The 23805-nt window shown below is 47.8% G+C and overlaps 1 protein-coding gene across 7 annotated transcripts in view; it reads right to left on the bottom strand.

Moving 5' to 3' along the window:
- The window catches only part of LOC135105504 (zinc finger protein rotund-like), a 143544-nt gene that overhangs the window by 41197 nt on the left and 78542 nt on the right, over positions 1-23805 (bottom strand). For 2 of the 7 annotated variants that reach the window (XM_064013642.1, XM_064013643.1), the window contains exon 4: positions 11079-11186. The exons of 2 other annotated variants lie outside the window; for them this stretch is intronic. In XM_064013642.1, coding sequence (XP_063869712.1) covers positions 11079-11186 — 108 coding nt within the window. Of the gene's footprint in view, positions 1-11078; positions 11187-23240; positions 23336-23800 lie in introns of those variants that run through there. 3 more of the 7 variants (XM_064013641.1, XM_064013645.1, XM_064013644.1) reach the window with 3 other exon arrangements.

Raw genomic sequence — 23805 nt, 5'->3', positions numbered from 1 at the left:
CCGACACACAGGCGTCTCTTAGGAGCAGACAGACTGGCTTTGGAGGAGGGGATTAAGATAGGTGGGCTGGCGTGGCCCTGAGCTCGGGGTTCAGTCGGAGCTGAGCTAGTTCCCGCCGGCTGGCAGCCCACTCACCCCGGAAACCTTGTGCAGCGCCATGACTGTCGGTTCCAAGCTGACTGGAAGGGAGCCGCCCAAAGCCAGGCGGGCAGGGCTTTCCAGGAAGGTCATTCCTATTAGGTAATGGTCAGGTCTGCGTCCCAAATAATAACACATGGGGACAGTAGTAAATATTTGTTGCGGAAAAGTGAACGGCTGAGAGAAATTCGAGGCAAGGAGAATCTCATGCAACAAGACGGGAATGCACATGACGAGAGTGTGTGTATGTACATGAACCAGCCACACGAGGAAAATTTCTAGCGGTGGAGAAACTCCTAAGGTGGTGTAAAAGAGGGAGGCACGAGGAGGGTGGAAGGAGGAGGGCGTGGGAGGTGGCTGGGGAAGGGGTGGTGGCCGCCTGGGGTAGGGTGAGAGTGGTGAAGGCAGCTGAGGGCAGGGTGGGGCAGGATGGGGGCTGCCCACGGGAGGCGAGGGAGGGAAGGGAGAGGAATGGGGAGGGGGGTGTGCAGGGTCTTGCCCAACACACGTTACTTGGTCAGCAGCTACGCCCACCTCAAAGGTCAGGGGAGGCACACGCCCACACATAAATATACATGCGCTCATACAAACACACGCACGCATGCACGGGTAAACACGGGTACGAAACGGTAACACACTAAACGCTTTGGGTACGAATACACCTATGGCATCAAGCGGAGTGACCATAATTACACACAGGTTCCTCTTAACTCACTCCCTGCTGCTGCTGCTACTTTCCCCTACCACACCCACCACTCTTACCCACGCACGCTCTTCGACACCTTATTCACACCCCAATACCTCAATATCTCCACACCCGTTGAGACAAACAGCGTAAAACTACCGCATAAGACAGACTTGAGCTACGTCAAAGGTGGTCAGGGTCGACAGGGAGCCCGGCCCCAGGCAGTACCCACAAGAGCGGCGTGTAAGAGACAAGCTGGTGGCCTCGATACGCCACGCCTGGAGCCATGACGACGCCTGGACCAGCAGCAAGAGCAGTAGAGGGAGAGGGGAGGATAGGCAGCCTGAGACAAGCATGTGGTCTGGGTGGAGGCCTGGGTGGAGGTGTAGTCTAGTTCACGGGGTTAGTGGGTGTCTGAATCACCACTACCACCACTACTACCACCACCACCAACACCAACACCGTCACTACAACCATAACACACACACACACACACACACACACACACACACACACACACACACACACACACACACACACAGAGAGAGAGAGAGAGAGAGAGAGAGAGAGAGAGAGAGAGAGAGAGAGAGAGAGAGAGAGAGAGAGAGAGAGAGAGAGAGAGAGAGAGAGAGAGCTATCACTACCAGGAAACCAGAAATGAATCACAATATTAATCATGTAACACTTCCGCTGCAGTGACGACGAATAATACAGAGTGACTGCGGCGGGAAGACTCACTCACGTTTCTTAATCATTCCCTGACGGATCACGTAGTACATTCACATCGAGGCATTTCGCAATAACCAGCAAGAGAAGGAGTACTCAAAAATTGGGAACGATGATAAGTCCAACAGCTGACACAGGATTCTTCTTTCATCATAACCTTCGGTGTTTGCTGTGCCTCATATTAGGTTCCTTGCTCGTGAAAGTGCACGTCATTCGATACTCGTTTTCTCAGGATCGCCCTCGGTTTGCTGTTTCCAGAATAGGGAGAGAGCTAAAAATACCTTATGTACCCAAGTCTTATTTCAATAACATAAAAAAAGAGCACACCACTTGATTTCCTTTCCTGAACCGGTCTCCTTTTCTGTATGCGCAGTTCTGATTACGTCCCAAAGCGTAATAAATTTAGTTAATTATAGTAAACAGCACAACGGAAAACTGTTGTGGCCTGCGGGAGGAGCCTTGTGAGGGCGGAGTGGACGGCAGCACCTTGTTGGGGGCAGCTGAGGCCCGCGCCCGGTAGTTAGTGGGTGTGAGGCAACGTGAATTAGTTTGCCCACATAAGCGACCCCAATACCCGGTACCTGCCCACCCTTCCCTACAGGCCGCGGCAGCGTTGAGCAACACCCACAACACTGCCATTCATTACCTCCCGCGTCCCTCGCAGGTGTGGCAATGTTACTTTTTCCTTCACCCAGTAAGGATACCGTCTGAAACCGGCCCTGAGCCAAACGTAATCATCCTTTTGCTCCTGCCTGCCTCCTCCCTCCCCTTGTGTGGCTCAACCCTCGGGTCTTCCCTGACTGATCAAGTGAATTTTATATTGAAATTTCACCACTGTCAGTACACACACACACACACACACACACACACACACACACACACACACACACACACACACACACACACACACACACACAAACACACACACACAGACACACAGACACACACACACACACACGAGTGCACTTCCTTATCAAGCATAATCTTTATAAGCTAACTGTTCCACGCCACTTTCATCCTTCGTTAACATACAGATATACTCATAAATCAAAGGGATAAAAAGAATTCTTCAAACCCCAAGGATGTTTGCTCCCTCCCTGTGTTTGGAAACATGATAAAAATAACAACGAATTAAAGCTAAGTAAACAAGAATCTCGCCCGGGGGTTCTCGTGCACCTCAGGTATTTTCATGACACTTGGCCGGCCATCTGTATGCAGGTGAGCAGTCGGTTCGTAAAGGCCTTCAAGTGAGCGAAACTAAGGTGTTGGGACCTCGGTCGACGCCTTCCTGCTTGAACAGAGCTGGAGATAACTGGGCAGATGGATGATGAATGAGAGAGAGAGAGAGAGAGAGAGAGAGAGAGAGAGAGAGAGAGAGAGAGAGAGAGAGAGAGAGAGAGAGAGAGAGAGAGAGAGAGAGAGAGAGAGAGAGAGAGAGAGAGAGAGAGAGAGAGAGAGAGAGAGAGAGAGAGAGAGAGAGAGAGAGAGAGAGACTAAAAATACTTCAGGATGATCTTCAGTAGGCAATATAATCTCCAGTGACCACGAACCTGACATTACACACGACTCGTCCTCTTTTTTTTACTCTTTTTACTTCACTTTTTTTGTCCTTCGTGTTCATCTTCGTTCACGCGAATCAGGAATTCCTCCACCGACGACCTCTGACGGACGGACGCTCGCTCTGTTTTTCCCTGAGTCACACAACAAATCCCTCCCTCTCTCTCTCTCCATTTATGTACATTCGGAAGCATAAAAAATACACATAAGAGTTAAGCGGGAAAAATGTATACGCATAAGAATCATGAGACAAATAACCTGAGTTTGCTTAAGACGTGTAGTTGACGCTGTGATACTCTTCTCCACTTAGAGCAAATGTATTAACCTGCAGCTTGTTCCTCCTTAAAAGGCATTGTGCAAAAGATTCGCCACGTTAATTTCCTCCTGCACGTCATGTAATAGTTTATCCTTGGATCGCACCGCACAAGAAGGCGAGGGACCCGACCCAGTGGTGTTTTCCGCGTGTGTTCTCGCCTTTTTTCCCCCGTGTTGTGGTTCATCCCGGCAGTGAGTGAGATGAGATGTTGATACAGCGGTCAGATAAGGCTTCAGGCGTAAGGTGAAGCCAGAGGCCATCATTACTATCACCACCATCATCACCCTTGCCACCATCCCTGCCACTGTCATCACTATCACCCCCACTATCACCACCACCACGGCTACAACACTGCCACCATCAGTCATGGACACCCCCCACTACTATCACCTGCGCTTCCAGAAATCGATAATCTGGCTACAGAGGTGTTGCTCCAGAGAAGGTAACAAGCAGACACTCTATCTGCGCCAGGGACGATGGGAGAATAGGAAGAAGCAAAAAGGAACAGGTGGGAAAAGACGTAAATAGTGAAGAAGCACAGGAATCCAAATAGGAAAAAAAGATGCATGATATGAGACACTCGGCAACCTGAAACGTGGAACGGTCCACCAACATGGAAAGTAAGACAGGAAATATCACAGAAACTTTCCCTCATGCAACATACATACATGAGGAGAACATCAGTGTAGCTTTATCTGTATTATTAAATGTTCCCTGACAGCTGCCGAGGAGGAACGAACTTCGCGATGAAAGGTGGAAATTGAGAAAATGCATCGATTATTATCACTGTCCTCACGTGTCGGGTAACATCGAGGTAGACCAGTGTCCGATCAAGTGAGGAACAAGTCAATGCACTTGTAATGTGATCGCCGCGGACCTGATGGTTTACTATGTTGCTCCCTCTGCCTCATATTTCTTTATACATTTTTTTCCTCTCTCTCTCTCTCTCTCTCTCTCCTCTCATCTCTCTCTCTCTCTCTCTCTCTCTCTCTCTCTCTCTCTCTCTCTCTCTTTCCTCCTCCTCCTCTCCCTTTCTCGGCTTCCCACGAGTCCGAATTCCGAGTTTCACCCTCGTCTCGCGTCCCTTCCTAGTGAAATAAATATCCTCAGCTCGTCAGTCTCCTCGCCACATCTCCCCTTCTCTGCCGGCGCTGCCACCTCCCTTCACCTCGCTCTCGCCTCCCCGTCGGTAATCCCCCGCCCGCCGCTTGCCCTTCCTTGACCTTCTAATAATCCTCCTCCTGCCCTCCTTCCACGCCTCTCCGTCCTACTTCAGCGTCCGGACTGTCTTAAATGAAACGCCCTGGATACTTTTATGCGAAGCTTCTACGATCTACATTTTTTCACTGGATTTATTGTATTCATTGGATGATTTCTTATATCAAGATTTATCATAAAGATGAGTAAAAACACAAAGAGAGAGAGAGAGAGAGAGAGAGAGAGAGAAGAGAGAGAGAGAGAGAGAGAGAGAGAGAGAGAGAGAGAGAGAGAGAGAGAGAGAGAGAGAGAGAGCTGAACTTGATTCCCTAAGCTCCCATATTTACAGTTTTGAACCCACCCATTATGAGGTGTAAAAACCAAGTCTCCCACGACCCCCAAAGCAGTGCAGCCTCAACTCGGGATGTGAAGGGCCGTCCTCACTGCGTGTCACCCTATCCACACGCAAAAAAAAGGCGAGGAGAACATGGCAAAAACGCTACCATTGTTACAGTTTTGCCAACGACCGCTCTAAACGGGTGACGAAGGTGGTGCTGAGGGCGGAGGAGGAGGAGAGTCAGGGGAGAGGGAAAGGAAAAAGGGGGAAGGGTGGTGTATAAAGGATGAAAGGAGGGAAGAACAGAAGAACAGGCGGAGAACAACGTGTAAAGAAATGTTGTGTGGGTTTCTTTACATTTACAGTTTTGTTTTCATCTTTGTGACATTGTTTTCAAGAGCGACATAAAATAAAACCTCATGGATTTTCTAATGTTGGGTGTCTATAAAAGGAAGGATTTTTTTTTTTTTTTCAGTCAAGTGCTCATGTCAAGTTTAGATTATAGTACAGTAATTGTACTTAATTACTGTACTTGTCTGGATTCAATGATTTCTGAAGTTTCATTTACACACCACAAAAAAAATGAAGTTGCACACACACACACACACACACACACACACACACACACACATACACACATACACACACACACACACAAACACACACACGAATAATCCCGCCAGCCCGCGAGCCAGTTTTACCGGTCAAAAGAGGAATAATTAATCTAACGAGGAAGCAATAATATTTTCTGGGTGAAGGGAATCGAAGTCCCGCCCGAACACCGGAAAAGAGACAGTTTCATCGCTCTCCCTCACAAACTGGAAACTAAGAAATATCTAATATCACGTAACTGAAGTTTTGTACGACAGGAATATTCTAAGTTCAAGTTTCCCAGTGTCCCGCCTCCCCACACACATCTCTACTACTGAGAAAATCATTCATATTTAGAGAAGTGATGAAACGCTTCACATATATAATCATGATGTCGTGATGAACCAGTCCAGCTACATGTGCATATTACTGTAAGTGTACTCGATAACTTCTCAAGAAGGAACATTAAGACGAATATGGAACATCATTCATTGAAGTAAAGCAAGAAAGAGTCTTCTTTGGTTCGTCCCAATAAACGGTGGCCAAGCTTCACTGTCAGGGGCCCGAGACGCTGCACCGAGTCTCGGCTTGATGCATTGGGATGCAGAGCATGATGGAAGGGGTGGAGCCTCGGGAGGAGGCACATGCTGATTGGGTATTGGCATTGAATTAATTGATTCCTCTCCTCTGCTTACATATACATTCATAGCTGTACATATTTAAGTTTGCCTTCCTTTATAACGTGTTTTATATGACTCATGCATACTCATACATATGAAAAATCATGACTAATTGTTATTAATCAGTCAATTATCATCTTTCACTACTGACTGACTGCTTGGCTCGGCTTTCGCTGGGACACAGACACCCAGACCGGCCACAAGTAGGACTGTCACGCCTAATTTGGCTAGGTGGACGACATTCAGCACTAGCTTTCGTAGACTGCCTCACGCTGGGCGCCACTCTCACCCAGATGGGAGAGATGACGAGACGGAGATCAACAAATACCGCTGGTGATTTTGTCATCATCGGACCACTTACGAGTACGATGCTGTCGGTCCGGGGCACTGACAGGCCTGCAGGAGTGGGTACGGGGCGGCGGCCAGTGTTAGGAGAAACCTGTCCTGCCGTAGGAGGGGCGTGTCCCCGGCCCTAAGGCGGGTCAGCCCTCCACACGCAATTGTAAGAGGGATGCTGGGTGGAGGGGGGTGGGTAGGCTGGTCACAGCGGGGAGTTGAGGGTGGGAAGGTGGAAGTAAGAGAGAAAGGCAAGGCAGCGGGTATAGAGAAAGGAAGCAGGGGGATAAATTGAAGGTCATAAAAGTCTATTACTCAAAACGAGGTCACAAGACAAGGCCAGACGTCTGATGTATGGTCTGTTACTTGAATATCACACTTCAAGATTAGTTGGAGCGATGCCTCGTTCACCTAAACATTGCCAAGACGAAAACGAGTGGAATTTAGTCTTTTATTCAGAAGATTTGGAAACAAAAATGTGTCCGATAACAACTGATCGAGCGAACTTAATTTCTCACAAAATGACTGAACATGCTTGGCAGTGACCGGCCCGACAGCACTCGTCTGGTCCACTCAGCTCGACGATACCCAGTCATCCCGGTACATGTCCGACAAAATAAATCCATTCCAGTCGCCACCATTATTCCACACTCCCCTTAATTATATTAATTGTGAACCCGTCTGACCAGTGGTTACACGACGGCCGGAGTGACCCAGCACCTGTCTCTGCTACACTTGCAGCTCGGTACAGCGTCGCACTCTCACTCGGGCCGTTAAGAGTGTCTTTCTTTGGTGACTCCGGACAGTTATTTGCTCTCGGTGTCAGAATCGTATTTATGAGGAGCCAAGTCATTCTTTCAGAAGTAATCGATGTGATATATTTCACTCGGGAAATTATACATCCTACCCTGTGTACCGAGTGTGCTTCCTCTTGCTTCCCTTGGTTCCCCAGGAAGAGGTCACTTGTTTCTTAAGTACCTCCCGCATCTCTCCTCGCTGCATTTTCCTCCTTCAAGCTTGCCGTGCATTAGGCTGCCTCGTGTAGCTGATCGCCGGCGAGTGGTGGAAGTGGAGGTGGCGGGGTTGGTGGCTCGGCGCGGGAGGAGGAAGGTGTCGCCGGGTGTCGTCCCCTCACCACACAGCAGGGGTAAAGAGGCAGCAGTCACAGTAATGGCGATGCGACGATCCATCAGAGGCTGAGATGGGCATCACAAGGCGCCCTTGGCAAGTACTCAGCAGGCAACAGGTGTCTTGGAGTGTGGCAGAGACGGAACTACTCAACGGGGGCAACTTTAGCTTCTTGCCTGCCGCACACACGCCCTTCCCACCAGCCAGTCAGTCACCGCGTCTACCAAACTAAAAATCGTCCCGCCTTACGACATCCATTAACTCGATTCAGATTTATGGCGAGAGACATTCCTTCACGAAAGATACTGATGGCCGCCTGGTTCCTCGCCGCCATCTCGAGACACCATTAAGCTGCTGGGAATACTTGCCCTCCTCCTCCCATTCCTTGCAAAGTAGTATTCGGGCTAACTGGGATTCATGGAGCCGTGAATTTCATCCGGTCTCACCTCACTAAAGAAAAGAAGATCGAACTTGGGTGAAACGAATCGGTTATCTAAAACATCCCTCTGGAAGAATACATGTGCTGCAGACCACCCGAGGCGCCAAAGCCACAATAAAAAAAAAGACAGACGCTTCTACTACAATTTCGTTATCTCTCAGCCTAATACTGAATTATCACTTTTTTTTTATTCTTTGGTTTCCACGGACTTTTTTTTTTCTTGTATTCATGGTTTCCTCCATTCAAGTAAATGTATTTACTGACTTTCCTATAAATGCATCCCTAAGTCTTTCTTTGTCATCCTTCCCTCAGGCTCGGCCACTCGGTCTGCTGTGAAGACATACATCACGTCGTAATGTGTTGACCTTCCAGCTAATCCACGGCTCTCCCACGCTCACCGGATGTTCCGTGCCTGATTTTGTTGTCGCGAGCTGGGGTATTAACCCTCTCGCCTGCCCTTCCCTCCCTCCACCCCCCACACTCTCGCCTCACCTTTCCTACCAACCGTCCTCCCCCTTTACGAGTATATCTCTAATTTTTTTGCGAACATTTGCTGTCTGGACTCTATCCTCTTTTCCATTCAGTTGCAAACAGTCGTCATTGTAAGTGTGACGTGAAATTTGAATTAAATTCCATCTTTGTGTGTGTGTGTGTGTGTGTGTGTGTGTGTGTGTGTGTGTGTGTGTGTGTGTGTGTGTGTGTGTGTGTGTGTGTGTGTGTGTGTGTGTGTGTGTGTGTGTGTGTGTGTGTACGTGCGACTAATTTTTTTCTCAAGAATAATGTGTGTACCAAATATAGAAGCATAAACACTTAATCATCTCTCCTGTAAGTCACTTCCTCTCATCCACCGCCACCTTGAAACTACTACTACAGATCATCCAGCAATCAGATCGCGGCAGCAAGCTAAGCCTTCCTTCCCTTCCCCACCATACCACTAACCCACACTTCCTATATTTCGTCACCTCCCTCACCGCAGACTGCCTCCAACACCTCTGACTCACTGTCCACACACCACAACGCCACCATTTCCAAACCATCAAGACCTCCGCCCCGTTATCGCCCTCGCATTATGGTTCTCTCTACGAGCCGAGTTTGCCGACGCCGTGGACCACATCACTAAGCCAACCCCTTCTTGCGGCTCCATACCACAACCTCTCAAGTGAAAACAACGTCCCGTAAGTGAAAGAATGGGAGGCAGCGGGACGTGAAAACCTTAAGGGAAACATAAAAATGCCTGTTAATTTACAAATGTCCATGAATCGCCAATGAAATGCGCTGAAATGTCCGTGGTGGTGAGGGTCTTAGAGGGGCTCAGGATGGGGCTGGATTCCTGATTTTAGTAGATCTCTATTTGGCATCTGCTGCCTGGTTTCTCTCTCTCTCTCTCTCTCTCTCTCTCTCTCTCTCTCTCTCTCTCTCTCTGAGAAGAAGGATTGAAAGGAAGGAAGAGGACTGCCAAGAGGAGGTGAAAGAAGAAAACGAGAAGAGGGAAGATGCAAAAGGAAACGAGAAAATCACTCGACATTTAAGCTCTTGCCACGGGTCACATGTTTCTCTCTCTCTCTCTCTCTCTCTCTCTCTCTCTCTCTCTCTCTCTCTCTCTCTCTCTCTCTCTCTCTCTCTCTCTCTGTATGTATACTGCCTTAAAATATGTAAATTCAAAATAAATTTTTCACAGTCCTTAATAAGAGTAACTAATGCAGAGTGTTCGAGGTGAAAACAGTCAGTGTCTGTAAATGGGATGATTACCTCTGATTTTAATCAATTACAACTGCATAAAATGAGCTGGGTACACCAGAGAGGCGTCGCTTTTGTTTTCTCTCTCTCCAATTTAGAAAGCATCAATCTCTCTCTCTCTCTCTCTCTCTCTCTCTCTCTCTCTCTCTCTCTCTCTCTCTCTCTCTCTCTCTCTCTCTCTCTCTCTCTCTTTCTCTCTCTCTCTCTCTCTCTCTCTCTCTCACTCTCTCTCTCTCTCTCTCTCTCTCTCTCTCTCTCTCTCTCTCTCTCTCTCTCTCTCTCTCTCTCTCTCTCTCTCTAATCCTCAATCAGAACCTCATTATTATTCCACTCTGATATGTCGACTGTCTTCAGCCGAGTTCGGGTCTGGGCCAACACGCCCTCTCGCAGCTCCTTAAAGGACTCGCCTTTATAAAACTTACACTCCGTCAGGCTGATTAAGGTGACATAGATATACCCTTTCCCTCACTTTCTCCTTCCTCTCCTCTTCTGTCCCCCTCCGTTCCTTTCCTTCATCCTGCTCTCCTGGGGCAAAGAGGTGCGTGTCGAGAGGGGATAAAGTGACGAAACGAAGGTAGTAATAAATAAGTTTAGAGCACGAAGAAAAAAAAAAAGAAATATGATGATGGACAAAATGTAGCTGTTTGATATACATAATACGGAAGCAAAGAAGGGCTGGTGAAAGGTTGTGTATGCCTTTTGATGTGTTTATGAATTATGAAAAGAGAAAATAACTGCTTGTGTGTGTGTGTGTGTGTGTGTGTGTGTGTGTGTGTGTGTATACCAAGTTAAGTGGAGGACGAGTAGGCGGGCGAGATCAGATCAGACCACACCTCTGCGCCGGCGCCCGCAAGCCAGGTCGTGTGTGACAGCCAGCTTCTGAACCGTAAATCTGTGGTTTCTGGTGACCCGGAGTGTAGCGGCACACACAGGCACACGAGAGAGAGAGAGAGAGAGAGAGAGAGAGAGAGAGAGAGAGAGAGAGAGAGAGAGAGAGAGAGAGAGAGAGAGAGAGAGAGAGAGAGAGAGAGAGGCGTTCACAGACACAACACTCGCCAAAACGCAAACATTTCAACACAAACATACACACAGACGTCCAAAAGCAGTCTAAAACACACGAAAAAACGACCCCAAACGCCCACACATGTACAAACCTATACCCGACATCCACACTCCCGACATCCACACCCCACACACACAGCGACACACACCTTCAGGAGGCTGCCAATCAAGTCCATAAGGCAGAGGTCGTCGCGGCCATCCTTCGACAACATCTTCCTTGTCGCTATCACGCACTGGTCGTCTTGGACTTGGTAATGCTAGTGACGGATGGAAGGAGGAAATTAATACATGCAAAAACAGAACCATCAGGAGGGAAGGCTGCTATAGGCACTTCCTTTTCTTTTAAATCATCCTTTCATACATTTTTTTTGGAAGGGTGGGTCTCGATTTTTAAGATTTTAAGTAAGCAATACATATATAAAAAGTGTATATATCATTCACAAGTAATGAAGGCTCTCTACGTTCTCAGCTCCCAGAGAAATTAACGCAAGACAAAGGGCAACAAAATAAATGATGGGAGTTTGAGAGAACTGGCCAGGAAATGGTTAGCGCTTCATCCGCCAGACGCAATGAGTAGCTTGCCACGGTGCACAAGGAGTGTTGACCTCAAGATAATGAGAAACTTGTCACTGAATGAGGTGGAAAGATGCTGCCAGTGTCTCTGTATCGGGGAAAGCGTGACTAACGACGGGGATGAGAAAGAAAAGGAGGGGGAAGAGGAGGATGAGGAGGAGGAACTGGATACAAGAGAAGTCAACGGGAAAATAAAGGAAATAAAAAGAATCAAGATTGAAAAACCGCAATGGGATTTCGGGGGCTGGGGGGGCGTATTATGTGCAAAAGGGGGGAGGGGGTGTTAACACAAATAAAGACGCTAATAAAAAAAACACACATGAATGAGGATCGTGGATGAGGGACGCGAGAGGAGAGGAGAGAAGAGGCCTGAAGGGAAAGGAGGAGGAGTAGAGGGGAGGAAGGGAGGGAGTGATCAGAGGCGCGACGGAGAGGCTCGATTCTTCCCAGCTCACTGGAGAAGTCGGGTGTGAAATTTAGCTTTCAATTTTTCCCTCTTTTTGCCTCCAGAGATGATTCAGCCTTTTTGCGGGATATGATCGAAAATGGCCCACATGTTCACTTGCGGCCAATAGCGCTGGGGGAGGTTCACCTCTCTCTCTCTCTCTCTCTCTCTCTCTCTCTCTCTCTTCCTCTCTCTCTCTCTCTCTCTCTCTCTCTCTCTCTCTCTCTCTCTCTCCTTCTCTCTCTCTCTCTCTCCCCTAACCCCTCTTTCTCTTTTTTTCCTCTCTCTTTTTTTTACGTGTGTGGCGGGGGCGGCGACAGGCAATGGAGCAACAGGTGGTGCCGCTGGGAGTGGAGGCAGCAGGGAAGAGCGACTCACACCAGCTCTGGTTTCTGTCAGCGAAGCGACTCTGACACAACGGTTGTACAATGCAGGTCAAATACTCTTTTTTCTGGATTTCTCTCACTACTTTTTTTTTAACCAACTCTGTTTTTATACAATCCAGTTTTTTCTATCACCCTCCATAACGTTATTTCTTTCTCATTTTTATTTCAGTATTTTTGTTCCCGTTACGTCCCTCGATCGCTTGCAAGCAATACGTGTGGATTTTTTTCTTTTTATTGGCGTGGCGCTGACCAGGAACACAGGTCAGTCGAGTCTCATTTTTCACCTGCCCTCTTTCGGTAGTGAGAGCGACTGCAATCTAATCTTGCCTTCGCAGGTGAAAGAAGATTCCGGTCCAAGCTTCACAGGTATTTCAGGCTCGAGGGAATGCAGGGTGTAATACAAAACTCGAGGAAAAAAAATGGTGAAAAAAAAGAAAAACTCGAACATCATTCAGTGCGAGGCGAGGCGGAAGTAACCGGGACACTTCTTTGCGCTTAGTGTTTTCAAGTTATACAAATTCCTTCTAACTACTGCGGGTATCTGTGGCTGTCGTTTCCACTCTTACCTTTGACATGCCCAGGTTTTGAATCTTCTTTTACTAAATCCTATATCACTATCACCACAATGTTTATCGGTCACTAATTCCTGAGTATCGCCACCTCTAGCATACATTCTCTTGTGTCCTGTCGCCGTATCAGAGGAAATGCTCACAATCCAAGAATTCGACTTGAAAAACCTTACACTTGAAGGATGAGATTTTTTATTTAGAGGAGACCAAGACAACATGACACGCACTGATGCTTGGCTGCCTGCCTCGCTTTCCTTCACGGCGTGGCAGCGTCAAGGAACCTCTGACTTCCCCTTTGGCAGTCCAGACCTTCCCGAACAAGCTGATGCCATGATAAAGATTCAACAACAAGCCTATATTTAGTTACTGGGGCGTTTATGTTCGTAATATCATGACAAGACACTTAAGAGGGGAAACAACGTGAATTACTAACAATTTACAAGGAAATACGTACTGCAGGAAGGCTCGTCGCAGCTGAATAACGCAGGATGAATACACATCCTCTAAGAAATGAGCATGAAAAAGCCATAATAATGAGAATTAACTTAAAACCTGAATGCAGCAACATAACGAGGCACAAAACAAAACACAGCACTTCCATAACCTGATTAGGTCGTGGTGGGTAGAGGTGAGGAGCGGGGGCGACCCACGACACTTGCTGCATTACCAAAGGAAAAACACACACACACACACACACACACAACCAAACAGCGTAGCGCGGTGACTAATTTCACCTCTACCGACAGCTTCCGGAAAGGTAAAAATCCCATGGCAGTAATCTTTATCATTACAGGACGGGATCACGAGGGTGTGTGTGGCGCAGGCTGGCGGTGTAACTCAGCGGTAATGCGCATAGGGGGAGAGCGCCGGGAGAGAACAGTAATTAAGGGCAGTAATCGCAAATCTCCCCGAGAAATAAGGGTCTTGTTTGAGCGCCAATTTATGCTTCGGTGAGCCTTAATTCAGGGTGTCGCGGCACTTGCCAGGGATCGGATGACAATTTAACTACAGAAGGACACACGGCATGGCAGCGTAATGACTCCATGCATTGGTGCTCTATTCTATTTTCGAGCTCTCTTGCCGGGGGTAGGGAAGGAACCAGAGGGAGGGGAGGAAGCAAGGGATGAAGGAGACTGGTGTGTTTTTGGTGGGTGTTCATGACTTCCTGAGTGAGTCACGGAGGCGTTGGGCAGGAGGGAGGAAGGGAGGGAGGGGTTGAAAGGGCGTGGGTGGTTGGGTGGCTGAGTGGATAGTTGGGTGGGGGATCAGGGTGGCGATGGGAGAGGGGCGGGGTGGGGGAGGAGGGGAGGAAGGACGTTAATGCCAGCTTGATCATCGTAATAATACCCGGAAAAAAAGTGACAACTATAATGACTGTGTAATATATCGTTCACGCCTGCTCTCCTCTACCTTCTGTATCATAACTCACGACCTGGATGGAATTGCAAGGCGTGGCTGCTACTTCGCCAATCAAAAAACTACTGTTTGATTAGATAAAATGACAGAACACTGAACCACACTTGATTAAAATTCATGCATATCCCTCGCCAATGAAAATGAGCCACTAAAGTATGAAACATTGCCGGAACACACGTCACTCCTTCGAGGATCCATAAAACAGGAACGTGTTGAGCAATATTCCAGTAAATCTCAGCCAGGAAGGGGAGAGAAAGGAGGAGAAGGAGGAGGAGGGGAAGGAGGAGGAGGAAGAGGAGAAGGAGGAGGAGGAGGAGGAGGAGGAGGAGGGGAAGGAGGAGGAGGGGAAGGAGGAGGAGGAGGAGGAGGAGGGGAAGGAGACTCAGGAGGAGGTAAAGGTTTCGATAGAGGAAGGGGACCAAGAGGGAGGTGGAAGAACCTTCTCCTCCTTAATCCATCCTTCCAAATCCTCTACTCCTCCTCCTCCTCCTCCTTCTCTTCCTCCTCATCCTGTCTCCTACCTGGCTAAGGCTAAGAGATGCCATACCTCCCTTTTCCCTTCAAAAGCTATCACTCTACAAATGCCAACAGCCCATATAAAGGATTACCCAGCGTCAACCCTCCACCCTCCATGCGCTCAGACACACACACACACACACACACACACACACACACACACACACACACACACACACACACACACACACACACACACACTCAAATCATTAGTCTTTCCTTGTATTTTCTTCGTAATCAATTGAGTCTCTCCCGTTGCCTCACTTCCTCGAACTGAACCGATTTTAACTTTACTCCACTAAATGTGTTAAAGTAGAGGAGAGAAAGGAACACACGCCAATGACTTATGCACCGTGAACTCTCTACGGGATTTGACAGTGAGTAGTGAGTGGCTGGAGGAAGGAAAGGAAGGGAGCACGGGATGGGAGAGCTAGGAGAGGGAGGGGGAGGGAAGGAGAGCACGAGGGTTGCGGGGATGAGGGATAAAAGGGTTGACAGATGGAAGTGTCGACAAAGAGCAAAATAGAAGGACGGAAAGGTAAGTAATTCACAGGTTCTCTATCCAGCTTGTCCCCTGCTTCCACCCTCACCCTCTCTCTCTCTCTCTCTCTCTCTCTCTCTCTCTCTCTCTACGGTATCCCTGCGGCTCCTAAGTCACTGATTCTGATGGATGACTCTCTCCCGTGCTAGCCTGAGGAGTTCCAATACGTAATTAGTCCTTCCTTCTAAGACTGAGTGAAGGAAGAACGGAGAATAGAACAAATGGGTGGCCGATACTGACCTGAAGCTGTGAGTTGTTAGGAGAGAAGGAGTATTGATAGAGAGAGAGAGAGAGAGAGAGAGAGAGAGAGAGAGAGAGAGAGAGAGAGAGAGAGAGAGAGAGAGAGAGAGATGGTGTGCGTTCGTCGCGTCCCCGTGCTTGCTCGAGTGCGTGCGTACGTGCGTGTATACGTCTCTCTATCTGTGTGTGTGTGTGTGTGTGTGTGTGTGGAGGAAGGGTGGAACACTTAGGCAGCAAGCCCACTCACTACCAAGACAGACCATGAACCCAGGCGCCCTTTCCACTAACTCCAGTTGTGAAGGACGTCCTCGCTTGCCCCCGCCTCCCTCCCTTGGTCTCTCCCACCTACTTCCTACAGCCACAAATAAACAGCATCATAATTTAGCTCTGATTAGTACTTCCAATGGCACAGAACACTTGAGGGTAACGGAGACAGATGTGCAGCTATCTTTCCTACGGTCTCTCTCTCTCTCTCTCTCTCTCTCTCTCTCTCTCTCTCTCTCTCTCTCTCTCTCTCTCTCTCTCTCTCTCTGTGTGTGTGTGTGTGTGTGTGTGTGTGTGTGTGTGTGTGTGTCTTCCTCCTCCATCTCTCCTTCTTCATCTCCTATTTGGTCTTGTTGCGGGGGATTAATGCAGCTTCAGTGCCTCCACCATCATCAGCAGGACTATCACTATCACAACCATCACCGGGACCATTACTTCTACCACCACTACCACCATCATCACCTCCACCACTACCAGTATTACCACCATGCATCCACCCCCTTCCCCCTTCCTTTCCAACGTAATACCCTTGCCCTGATTCACTACTATTGCATGTCGTAAACCCACACACACACACACACACACACACACACACACACACACACACACACACACACACACACACACACACACACACACACACTTGGTTCTCGTAATATTTCATCGTGTAGCACAAAATGTTTAACTATTTACAATGTGTTTCTAAATACCAATATTACATGTATTTACCAACACATTACGGGCACTTGTTAGCCTCCTCACTGATCCTTCGTTCTTCTTGTTAATTAGATAGCGTGGAAATTCAAGACATGCCCACAACTCATACTGATAATGCCACTTATATATTACTACTAATATTACAGAACTTCTACATCAATTTATGTAGCTTATTTGTATGACTTTTTTTTTTATTCTGCAGAATCAAAGATGCTGATGTTGATGATGATAAAGAGTAGGAGGAGCAGGAGTAGGAAGAGGAGGAGAAGAGGAGAAGCAAGAGAAGAAGGAATTTAATGGCTAACCTGTATTGACTGCCCCTGCCTCTCCTAGTCAGTCGAGTTGGATTCTCAGACAAGGCTGGCGCCCAAGACTATTATTTAAGACTATGTCGTGACGTTCTGAAACTATTCAATTAACACTAGGTGACTGCAAACTCAATTCACCGCAGTAAAAAGGAGACAGACAAAGAATTTAGCTCCTAAACGTTGTACTCCAACATGGGGGAGGGTTCGTACCGACAATATCCCCTGCCCCAGGTGCAATTGATTCGCCGTTTACCTGAGTACGTGAGAGGTGGACGCTGCTAAAAGGGGTAATTATTATGATGATAATCTCCCTTTCTCGGAGGAGGGTAGGGGGTGATCACGGGCTTACAGGGAGGGAAGAGGGAAGCGCACTCTAACAGCAGGTTATAAACTCCCTCAAGAGTAGCTACCTTGCCTCGAGGCACTGCGGCGGCAGGCATTCAAGAGAAATTTGAAGTGTCACATGAAGGACGTACGGAAAGGAATGTAATGGGGCGCGATGAAATAATAAAAAAAGTATGATACGTTGTAGACGAGACAGGAAGCTTCTAATGCTTAGGAAACCAGCTGAGAGCCACGGATGACGCAACGAGAGGCCAGAGTTAACAATGTGCATCTCTCACGATGACAACAAAATGGTAAAAAAAGAGGTAGTGCGAGTTCCATGACAGGTGCGGGGGCGGCGGAGGGACACTGGCCACCACGCCCCCCGACACGCCGACCGCTGAGGCTTTAAACTCTTCCAAAGGGTTGTGGACTAAGCCCCCTCTCTCTCTCTCTCTCTCTCTCTCTCTCTCCTCTCTCTCTCTCTCTCTCTCTCTCTGTCGCTAGGGGCGTGATGGCTCGAGGGAAAATCTTGTGGGGAGACATTCTTTTACGGCCAGTGAGCGGGAGGGCCAGTCGATCGCTGTACGCACCACTCACGTCACCGCCACCACTCAAAATATACCAAGTTTCTACTCTCCCGAGGGATTCTTAAAAGATGCATCGTGTGTGTGTGTGTGTGTGTGTGTGTGTGTGTGTGTGTGTGTGTGTGTGTGTGTGTGTGTGTGTGTGTGTGTGCGTGTGTGTGTGTGTGTGTGTGTGTCTGTGTGTGTGTGTGTGTGTGTGTGTGTGTGTGTGTGTGTGTGTGTGCGTAAGAGCACGCGTGCGTATGATGACGTGGCAAAGGCATACATCCACACACACACACACACACACACACACACGCATGCCTAGCCATAGTGAAGAAAGCGTGATAGAGGACAGCAAGATGCCTAAAGGGAAAGAACTGTTTGCAAGGCAATAAACTTAGAAACTCCCATACCTCCTTCCCTTTCTTACCAGCTTCACTCCTTCCCTCCCTCCACCTCTCTTTCTTCTTCTCTGTATACTGGTAAAATTTCCCCAACCCTCAGTCTTAGTCTTACTGTCATCTAACTAAAACCCACAACCTGCGTACCCTCCTTCCTATTATCTCTATCCCATTCCTGTCCTCGGTACGGTACACCCTTCTCTGTCCTCGGGTAGGCCTGGCCCAGCATAGGCCCACACAACCCTTGCCCACCGTCCGGTAACCTTGCATTGTGTTTCTTAACGGAAGGAGAAAACGATATGTTGTGCGGCAGGCGCTGAAGGGGGTGGGAGGACAGAAGGTAGGAAGGGAGGAAGCGGAGAGGGGAGGCGCATGTCAGCCGTCATCAGTGTGCGATGAGTGGACAGGCATCAGGCCGCTCCGGTGGTTTCTTTCACGAGCGCATCTACTCGACACGTTGTCTTGCTCAAAGCACGTCTACTACCCTACGCACATTTGACTTCACGTGCTCCAGCTCAAGAATGACGGGCTTTTGTGCACGGCTACCCGAGTGCACGCCAAGCCGCCTCCTTCTTTCACACCACGCACATGTAGCAAACACACACACACACACACACACACACACACACACATACATACATACATACACAAGTAAAGATCACAGCAGAACTTCATAATTGTCCCTATCTCACCCGCAAATTGAAGAGCACAACAAAGCTCACGTGATGACGATACAATAACAGAAATGAATGGAAACGATACAATACAGAAAAGTCGACATCGAAATGAAAGAAGACAAAGATATAGGAGGATGTGATGTGATGGAGGAGAGAAATAAGAGGGAAGTGAGTAAAACAAAGGTAAAAGAGAAGCGGGGAGGGAAAACAACAAAGATAAAAGGAAGTCAGGGAAAAGAAACATGATAAAAAGAAGAAGGGGGGAAAGGGGAGGAAAAGGAAAAAGGAACCGGTGGGGAGCTGTAAGGTGGTAGTGGCAGTGGTGGTGGTGGTGGTGGTGTAGCGGGGCAACAGGAGTTAAGGGGGGGAAGTATGAGGGGGACATAACAAGGGCAAAATCAGTGTTGTGGTACTGTGGGGTCAAACTCCAGGTTCACCCCTTTGCCGCGGCTGCCCACCCTTTTAACCCCGGTCTCGAACTAACCCTGCTCTGTTCTCTTCTGTTTTATGGCCCAAGGTTTTCCCATGGCTCGTGTGGCGTGTCCAGCTCACACACTATTTTTTCTACATTTTTTTAAGGGTCGGAGGGCTGGCGGGGAGAGGAAAGGAAAGGCGTGCCAGAAAACATACCGGGTTACTTGATTTTCCAATTAATGCTACAAAAATATGGAAGCTTTAGAATACAAGTTTTTTTTATATTTGGGTTTTTCTATTATATATATATTTTTTTTTTATTGATGCGCAGGAAAGGGAACGAAAAAATCTTTAGTGGACAAAAGTGTATAAAGTAAGAAAAATGGAAAGAACATTTATATGCAAGGAAAATAGATAAATGAATGCCCTTTCCAAATAAATACGTGCAGCTAAATGCTTATGTATGAACTTGCATGAACAAATGCATGCACGCTCTCTCTTTCTTATTCACACGCAGACTCTCTCTCTCTCTCTCTCTCTCTCTCCCTGTGTGTGTGTGTGTGTGTGTGTGTGTGTGTGTGTGTGTGTGTGTGTGTGTTGCCTCACTTCCCCCGTTGACCTACGCGGCACCAAGGTCTGCCACCTCATTAGCGTCACAACAGCTGGAGGGGTCAGTGGGCTGCTAATTGTTCCTATCACCACCTCATTGAAATAAAGCATCACTTCACCCTCATGCGTTCAACACCAAGAGAACGTGACGTCACTGCACTTGAGACATCCGGAGCATGACCTTAACCAAGATTATTAACAACAAAGAAGGGTGCACGTGTTGTATATGCGATGTCGGATGCTGACTGGAAGAAAAACACGTCTTGCGAAGCTTAATGCACCGCGAGAACTCACCGAATAAGTACTACCAGCCACGTATCTGCGCATTTATGTAAACGTATCGCATCATTGGGAGACACCAAGAGGAAGGAAGACAAGGCGTGCGTGACCTTTGCTGGGGGCGAGTGAGAGGCCTTTGGGTCGGCCGAGGTTGCAACAGTGAGCACCAAGACGGTGACCTCGAGTGCCGGCCTCGGCCTTGGCTGGGTCCTCCACCAACGTATAATTTGATTACCGTCAACACCAAGCTAGCGGCGGCCTGGAGCCCCACCCTCTTCCCCCTTCCCAGACGGTGAGCAAACGTGTCAGATGTAAGCGACTGGTGGGGAGGAGAGAGAGAGAGAGAGAGAGAGAGAGAGAGAGAGAGAGAGAGAGAGAGAGAGAGAGAGAGAGAGAGAGAGAGAGAGAGAGAGAGAGAGAGAGAGAGAGAGAGAGAGAGGTGGGAGATGGTGGGGGGGTATTGTGCGTGTGTGTGTCCAGCAACAAGCATGTATCCAAAATATATAATGATTTCTAATGCCCGTGGTTCGTGTCCAGTGCGATCCGAGACAGCACGACGGAAAGACAACAGCAGTACATAATGATCGTGTTGGCTTTTCTGTCCCTTCAAGTCCCGTTAGCGGAGACACCCGGCGATGCCTGCTCACATGTAATGGCCAGGTGGGGACTCCCCTCAGCCGTATTCGGGAAGGATGATCTGTGCTTTCGCTTGATACATCTCGGAAGCTGCCAGAGGACACGAGTTTTTGAACCTTATAATAATGGCTTACCGTTACACCTTGTTGTATGATGACGCGCACCGACCGATATGTGGATGCTTTTGTGAAATGATACTCATAGTCGTGGTTTGCAAAGAATCAGAAGCAAGTCAACCTACATACAATTCAGCCATTTAGTCTTCAGTTTTTATTTTTTCTCAATTATTCAACTGTACAAATGCAAATTTGCCTTTGAAATAGTACACATTACCTACAAGTAGCGAGAAAAAAGTTGAAAAGCAAATATTACACGAACAGAGAACAAAGACATCGTTTTTTTGCTGAGAATATGAAAACAACATCTGGTTGAGTTGGCAGGACAGACGTGCTCGTATCCTGCCGAGACAGGAAAGTCAGAGCAGCAATCAAGGCCGCTAATGTTTGACGCCGTTGTGGACACAGAGGTGATCAAAGTCCAGGGAAGTTTTTGTTCGGATTCGACTGCTAGTATATCACCTCGTCTGGCACCCTCACCTCCAGGCTTCCGGGGTTATGTCTGCGTGTGCCCTTCTCCTCCGGTGACGGGGGAGAGCGGAAAGGAGGAACAGGTGAAGTGGCGACGAATGGCTTCTTTCCTGTTTAAAACGTCCTTCAGGAGCTCCCTACGGCTCCTGGTGGACTGAGAACGAACTGCAGTATGAAGATTATGTGAATGAGACTTACAATTTTTTTTTTTTTTTTTTTGCTTCACTTCACCTAAATGTTGGAGGAACGAATCGAAGCCAAGTCATGTTGAGATATAATTTTTCATGTTTGGCGGTTGGGGGAGAGTGTTTGATGAGGCCTCTTGGGCAGACGGCAACAGCCTGAGGGTTCCCGTGGCGTGATGCCCTTCTCGTGACGCAAGATGGTTGGCGGCTGAGACGTGGACTTCAATTATGTATTACGAGCATGATACATATTACTGTTTCTGTCTTCGTGTTCACAGGAAGAGAGAAATATGAGAATACTACCACCACTATCACCACTGCGCACGGTGATAGAGAGGCAATGGTCAGCCTGAGGAAGGCAGTCTGACAATTATCAAAGAAGGACATGACATGAGGAAGTACAAAGTTCTGGGCAAGTAGGAAAGTGTTAAGCAAAGGATGCTGACGTCAAGCCAGGGACACAGGGAACCAGTCTGACTTAAATATACTCATATATCTGCCAATTAACTCAATTCTAACAGCAAAGAGGATGATATATATTGTATATGATAACAAATATAACTGCTAAATAGTCATATAGACTTAATTCTAATTTAGTCGACTTCTATTTCTTTACAGAACTTTATAAACCCTGCCTGCCTTGATTCACTCACACCCTGGGCAGGTTGGCCTAAGCAACACCACGTGCATCACACAAATCCGCACGCATGCCGCCTCCAGGCCGGTGTGAGCAGGTTGGACGGGTGGGCGGGTCATGAGTGGCTATGTGCAAGACACTTCTGTGACTACGATTTTGGGAGTGACTGCGACTTATTTACTGTGTCCGAATTCCACTCGATTCGCGTGATTTTAAGGAAATATTCGCCAAGGGGGCAAGTTTTATGCAGGAAGCGAGCCATTTCTAGAAGTGGAGACATGCGCAGTTGAATCGGATACATTTTACATTTTCTCAGTACAACGACTTCTCTTCTGGTCTAACTAAGCAAGACTACTTTTATCACAGCACAACACAGCACACCTATCTCCACTGGCTGCTGAGTAATGCATGAGAGAAACACTTGTGCTGCCATTTAGTTACTTACATGAGAAGGAAAATATTTCGTAAGATCACATTAGACTGAATATTAGGCCATTGTGAGCTTCCTTCCCTCCTACTCCTATGCCTGTGTCCAGCATCCTTCAAGGCATTTTAATTAATCACCAAGATATCCCAATAAAATGGCCATAAACGTAAGGATAAAAAAAAAAAAAAAAACGTTTTATCAACAGGTTTGTCCGAGACTCGCTGTGGCTTCATCAATCTCGAGGTAAGAATATATAGAGGTCTTCACTTCTCGCGCCATCCTTGAGTCCTGACAAATAATCCCAAGTTACTATTATTATTATTATTTTTTTTTTTTTCAGTGTCCGGTTGTATCGCACCATTACACCTTTACCAGACCCTCCACAGTGGTCACTATGATCCGCCCACCACTACTCACACATTCAGAACACCCCATCTCCATTCAACACACACCATTCGTTAATTCAAGACTCAAGGACTCACTGAGATTTGATATTATGTTCTTTAATTTTCAGAGCTTAAAAACTCATCACCGCTTGCCTACAGGATTATAAACTAGGCCAATGTAATATTTAAAGCTGCTAGGACTCACCGAGCATCATTACTTAAAACAACCATCATTCTTCGCAGCATCGCCACGCCAGCACGAGCACTCACTCCTCTCCCCAGCGTCTCCCAAACGCAAGCGCACAAAACACAACGCGTTGAAGTCACCACGTGAAGTCATCCAATATTTAGATGAATCCTTGTCAGGCGAGGTTATGGAGCATCGTGACTCTTTCACCTTTAACCACTAAACTTTTTTTTCCTTTTGTCAAGGTGACAGCCAAGATCATTGCAACATCATGTTTTGCACCGCAGTTGTTTTTGCTCGCGTAGGATTGAGCATTGTACGCACAGAACTCACAAGAACAGACGAGGAAGAGGCAGTGATGGCAAAGCAAGTTATCGGCTAATGTGCATCAAGGCAAGACGTAACAGTGGCAAAGGCAAGTCGTGCCGAGGGTGTGATCACTCCCTGAGGCGCCTGTCTTAAAGTGTATCAAGCGGCTTCCGAGTATAAAGTGCGCAGTATCTGGATTGACGGCGCAGAGACGGGACAGAGACGCGCCCTTCCATCACACTACTGACGAAGGTACACTTAACACTCACACTCC

The sequence above is a fragment of the Scylla paramamosain genome, chromosome 12 (genome assembly GCF_035594125.1).
Source record: "Scylla paramamosain isolate STU-SP2022 chromosome 12, ASM3559412v1, whole genome shotgun sequence".
In the NCBI taxonomy this organism is placed as follows: Eukaryota; Metazoa; Arthropoda; class Malacostraca; order Decapoda; family Portunidae; genus Scylla; species Scylla paramamosain.
The sequence above is the reverse complement of the archived record's forward strand: the minus strand, read 5'-3'. Positions and strand labels throughout refer to the sequence as shown.